The 6,000-nt window shown below is 39.5% G+C and overlaps 1 protein-coding gene across 1 annotated transcript in view; it reads right to left on the bottom strand.

Annotated features, from left to right (window-relative positions):
• Positions 1–6,000, bottom strand: part of PEPD (peptidase D) — a gene marked incomplete at both ends in the record, with an annotated part of 88,239 nt that overhangs the window by 27,396 nt on the left and 54,843 nt on the right. Inside the window, one exon of the mRNA XM_008939922.1 lies at positions 26–174. Within this exon, the coding sequence (XP_008938170.1) occupies positions 26–174 (149 nt within the window). The remainder of the gene's footprint in view (positions 1–25; positions 175–6,000) is intronic.

Raw genomic sequence — 6,000 nt, 5'->3', positions numbered from 1 at the left:
CTGCTGGCATGTACCAATCCTTTACCTGGCTGGACTGCTTTCATTACAGCCCGTGAAGACTTCAGCACTGCTTCATAGATAGCCCTTTGGTCAGGAGTGAACTTTCCATTGGCAGGGAAGGTGCAGGTGATGTCGGAGCCATAGCAGTAATACTCTCCTCCCATATCAAACAGGCTAAAAAGGAAATAGGGGGAGAAGAAATGAAAATTTAATTCCAAATAAATAGTAGAAGAGAAGACATTTTTCTTGCTCTGAACTTAAAGTCACCTGCATTTTGGTAGCTGGCCCATTTGAATGCTGTTCCTGAAATGCACTGAGATGATAGTCCCTTGGAATCTCCTAGCAGAAGGGTATATGCACAACACATAGCTTAAATGGACACCCTAAGGGACAGTGTTGGTCCTGGCTGGAAGCACTGAGAGAATGCATGAAGGAAGATAAAAAGTACATGAGGAACCCACTTCAAGCTCTTCAGTTCCAGTTTGTAGGATGTCTTCTAAAAAGAAAATACATGTTCTTTTTTTTCTTTCCTGAGAAATGATGGCACCACATAAAGGGTCTAAATTTAACACTTAAAAGAGGAATATTAATTAAATTACAGCCTTTTGTAGCTAAGTGTCAAAATTCATCTGATAGTTTAAATAAAATGTCCCAAAGAAAGGTTGACTGCCACTGCTCATAATATAAACTTTCCTTGAAGACAAATTTGTCTAACAGGGATTAAAGAAACAGAGATTATGGGAAGATCCAACCAAAAAGAACATTTAGCACAGTTTTCTGCATCAGAGGTAGAAGAAGAAAAAAAAAAAAAAGTGCTTGCTTTTATGGGGAGAAAAAAAATATTGGTTTACTCCTTGAGAAGAATATTTATTCTACACATGAATCTGTGATTCATCACTGATTGCTCAGTTGCCAGAAATCAATCGACAAGAAGAACAAGTGGATCACTACACCCTTGTGAGAACCAGGTTAGACATTTGCAATACTATGCTTCTTGAGCCTACCTGATAAGGCACTACACTGGTTTCAGCAGGCTCAGAAATCAGCAAATGACCAAATAACCATTTGGACCAAACAATACTTGAGTAAATACCTCCTCTAGTTCATCATATACTGATTACGAGAAGGCATGTTTTACATATAAGACTTTGGTCTTGACACACATTTGTGTAACCTCCTGATTTCTTAGGTAATGAATGAGAGTTGAAATCTGCTAATTTAAGTCTTCTTCCAGCCACCTCACAGAACTGTATGACACACTTATTGTAAGAAATGCAATTTTCCTTCACTGTGTTTGAAAACCTTGGCATTTCCTTCTTCTTGCTTCTGGCTTCACAGCAGGGTCAGTTGGACAACCCAAGCACAGAATGAAGGATACTCCATTGGAGCACCCCTCTGCAATTGAGTCCTGCTTACAGCAGTAATTAGGAAAACTGTGCAGCATAACTTGGTCTCCAACCAGCATATAAGGCTAGGTAAAGATAAGTAAAATAATTTTTCAGCAGGGTTGGGACTTCCCTTGCTGCACTGCATACACAAACACATCCTCATGAAGATTTACTCCAAGAAATTTTAAAATCCACCCTACAATTTCCTCTGTGAACAAATCTTTGCACTGACTAGTGAGCCCTGCTGAAGTCATTGCCAGCCTCCCCAAACTGGGCAAGGTTCATCTGCAGAGAGACTTGCAGGACTGGAACTTCAGGAACAAACCCGATGGTTTACAGATGCAGAACTGCACAAGGCTTAAAGGAACAGGAGCAAACTCCTTAGGAGAGTGCAACAGAGAGAGCTGCAAAATTATGTACATACACAGAGTGCTAACCCAAACACTATATACTTTCACTTAAATATGAAATACAGTATGCTAAAACAGGAAGTTTCCAATTGAAAAAAGACACACAATAGACAGCAAATGTCACTATTTAACACCGACATAGCAACTGTAAACCAGCTTAGCCAAAACTTCAAAACCAGAAACCCCAGCGCTGCCTAGGTTTTGATTCTTTGGTTAGGCTTACTTCTAAAAATAACTAATGACACACAGAGAAACTCTAAGGATATAGAAAACTATTTGCAGAAACTAAGAATCATGTAAGAAGCTGCTAAGTTCTCTAATGTGCCAGTGAGATACAGATTTCAGATCAGTTGTAAGTCTGTCAACCTACCCCAGACTGAAACCTGTCAAAATCACAACTCGAGTTTCATGGTGCTTTGTTGGATTTGCAGCAGCTTTGTAGCCTAACTGTTGCATTTACACGTGTAAGTGTCCATTCAGCATGGTAACAGTAAAGCTGTGACAAGCAACTTCCATTCTCCCTGTCTATATCTACTGGAAGTTGCTCTGCTTTCTATATTTTATGGAGAATAGGTATTCTGAACTTACTGCAGGCAAAATGTTAGCTGTCTTTAACCTTACAATTATCAGCATTTTCTCAATCCCATTCATCACTTGGTGGTTCTTAAATAGTTCCTTGAGTTACTGCAGCACTGAGAGATGGAAAAAAAATATCATAAAGCTGATGGTACACCAAAACAAGGCTCACAAGCTAGGCACCATTTGTTCAGGTTTCTTGGCTTCATGACAAGGGGAGACATGAGGGAAGATGATCTTTCAAATTCCACCTCAGAGCACAACACACCATCCAGCCTCTATGCTTCAGTGAAAAAGCATCCAAACCAAACTGTACATCTGGGAGGTGTTTTGGCTCTTCTTGGGAATTCTCTTCCATTTATCTTCATCTGGGAACATATCCATTAGTTAAAGTGTTGCCCAAGACATGGAAATAGCCCAAATATTGTAGTTATTCTGAGGAAATAATGGGAGCCTGAGAAGATTCCAGTTTCATAACTTTTTTTTTGCCAGGCAAAATAAGTGGTGAAGCACATTTAAGCTGAATAAAATGCATGTGAGCTACTATCTTCTCCTGTTGACTAACTGGAAAAGGCTCTTAAAGCAGGCTCCTTAAATCCTAGTTCCCTAGAAAAGATACATTTATTTAACCCTGAAATTAAACAGTAACTGCTACTAAACTGATAGCAACAGAGATATTATTAATGTATTTTAGTACATCCCCAATTGCATGTACAAAATTACCTGCCACATAATGCAGACTTACATGGGTCAGGATTCTATGTACAGAAAAAAACTACTTAATGTTATTTGGACCTTTATCAAATCTAGCAGCAATCTAAACAAATTAAATGCACAAATGAAAATAGGCCTTATAGGCTTTTTGAATTATGGCTTACCTTTTTAAGAACTGTTTAATGTAGAGTAACATATGCAATAATATAACAACGTGTCTCCAAACTCTATTAACATTTTAGATAAAGTATGTCAAAGTTCTCACTGATTTAGCTTGAAGCTGGTGAAGTCTTTTATTGCACAGGATCTCTTTCAAAACCTTTCAAGAGGGAAGGAAGCTAATCTTGCTTTGTATCACTTTGCTGGGAAGAAAAGCAACAAAAGCCTACCTGGCTTCATGTCATGGTGAAAAGCACATGATGCATAAAGCAGATTTAAGTCAGAATAGCTGAGCACTCTCTAAAAAATTCCATGTTATTGTTTCAATTTATTTTCTAGAATTAATAAGAAGCTATATCACAAGTAAAAGATGTGCAGCAAAAATATTCCAAACTCCTTCTTGGAAGCATGGGCATAGCTCTCCTAAGGGAGGCTTCAGTTCTGCGTATAGAAATAATCTTTCCTCCCAAACATATTGCATAATACTGTAAACATTATTAAATAAACTGAACAATGCAAAAGATGAGAAAAAACACATAACCTGTCAGCTGCTCTACTGACAGAATGACTTCCTTATGTATCATTAATACATTATCAGCCAACAGCATCAAAAAAAAAAAGTTGATTTCTCCATCTTAGAAGTCACCTTTAAAAATGACCAAGAGCACTTCATTCCTTTCACAGGGAAAAGGTCTAACACCACAACTTAAAATAATTTTATATATAAAATGATATCTAGCCAAAAAGAATAGGAAACACATGTCATATGCCACAGCCTTGCACAAAGGATCAGCCAGATGTGCCCCTCCCTGCTCAGATGAGCTGCTTAGCCCTTTGCCAGCAGGTCCCTGGTGCTGCTGGCAGCAGCCCTTCCATGTCTAACCAAACCAGGGTTCTGCTCCCCATGCAGGCACTCAGGACAGGAGTTTGGAGAAAATATTTCAAGTCCTGTTGATTTTAAAGTGAATACAGGCCTGTAAGTCAGTACTGCAACTCAAATGCTACTCAACACAATGTGCAAAAGCTCTTTTCCCCTCCTGTCGCTCTGAAACAATACAGATGCGTAAGAGATGGCCATGTCACTTCCACAGAACACTGGCACCACAAAATTCAAATTTATAGTTACATTTTTGGCTTTCAATCCCAGAAAAGCATTTTTGATATCACTTGTAGCTTTCTTAACTTCTGACTGTGAAGCATCACAAACACTTCTCGTAACACTTTAGATCTGAAACTATATGTGGACTATAAACAGCCATGGTTCTTTTCTTCATAAAGTCACTGTATACTATTTTTAAAAAAATAAAGCATCATCTTCCTCTAAGCATGTGTTTTGCTTTTATAGGCTTGCTGACACTTTTATTGTCAAATAATTTGAAACTGCCAGGCAATGAAGCCCATTATGGCCAATATCACAATGGGAAGCAATGCTTTACTTGGGATATCTGAGCCATGTGTATGAATCGTAATGATCCAACCACCAGCCCAACCCAAAGACAAGCTCTTGCAGGCATTTCTCGGGAAGCCTACAGCTACTCCCATGAGCTAACACGTAAAGCTGTCACCTTCCTGCTCAACAGATCTGCTCCGTCTGTACACTCAGAACTCCATCTCCTCACAATAGTAATCCTTCCGCAGTTGCTAACACTGCAGAGCAATGAGTGTGGGGAAACTTGGGCAGATTTCCTCCTAGTGCAACACACTCCAGCACGGGGCTATGCTGAGTGTCACCTGCCTGCCACCCACGTCCTCCCCAGCTTCTGTTCTCAGGACAGAACCTTCTCTTCCCCCTAAGTGGGTCTGCAAGACCCGCAATTAGAAAACTGATATCACCATATCTTACAGTGCCCTCCTCATACCTCAGGTTAAAGGCAAACAGGTATGAATACTGATGCCCTTGACTCAGTGACTTTTATTGAGGTTTTAGGTTTTTGAGCCATTATTAACCAACATGCCTATGAGCAGCCGCGCAGACGAACTGATGCCCAGTCCTAGAAGGGCAGGAATAAAGGTACAACCTTTTCCTCTTCTTATTGCAATAAAAGCAAGTCATCACCAGCTGGAGATTTTATTCTGTGTGACCTTGCTGTACTCTGCTCCAAGTTCACAGAGAGCACTCCATGCTTTACACTTCATGCAGCAATTACATCTTTAAATATTCACACACTAACAAAATCCGAAATTTGTTTGGTTAAACATTTCTAAGGCAATTTCAAGCTTAAGGGACCTAAGTATCAGCACTTCTATGAGATAGAACATTGGAAACATGCCAAGTGATTTGGAAATAGGGTGGTTTAATAGCAGACCACAAGGGTGATTTATAGTAAATGATATCACAATAAGAAAGCAGAAAGTTAAGTGACACACACTTTTTCATCCACTTGCATTCTGACTAGTCAAGAGTTATCAATCAAAAAAAGCAACACCAAGTAAGGTCACATCATAAAGCCCAACAGAGAACTAGAACAGTACAGTGTAAAGTCCTACCATACTCAGGAAGGTTTTTAAGAGGTGTCCTGCTGTGACCAGCTTCCATCTGGCATGTACCAGGAAAGCTTGTACTGGCTCTGTCTTGAAGCCAGGCTTGGCTTGCTGACTTAAGTCCGAATTTTGTTGTCAGCACCCCTAGAGCCAAGAGTAACCTTAGAAAAATGCTAAAGAATATTTTTTTGTGTGTGTAAGAAATGGAGTTCTGGTATTCACAATGGTTTTTGTTTTAAGCCTTCAGTTCAAAAGAAGCTCTTGTAGCCCTC

The sequence above is a fragment of the Merops nubicus genome, unplaced genomic scaffold (assembly GCF_000691845.1).
Source record: "Merops nubicus isolate BGI_N331 unplaced genomic scaffold, ASM69184v1 scaffold3395, whole genome shotgun sequence".
NCBI classification, from domain to species: Eukaryota; Metazoa; Chordata; class Aves; order Coraciiformes; family Meropidae; genus Merops; species Merops nubicus.
Note: the sequence above shows the minus strand (reverse complement) of the source record. Positions and strands in the feature narration are given on the sequence as shown.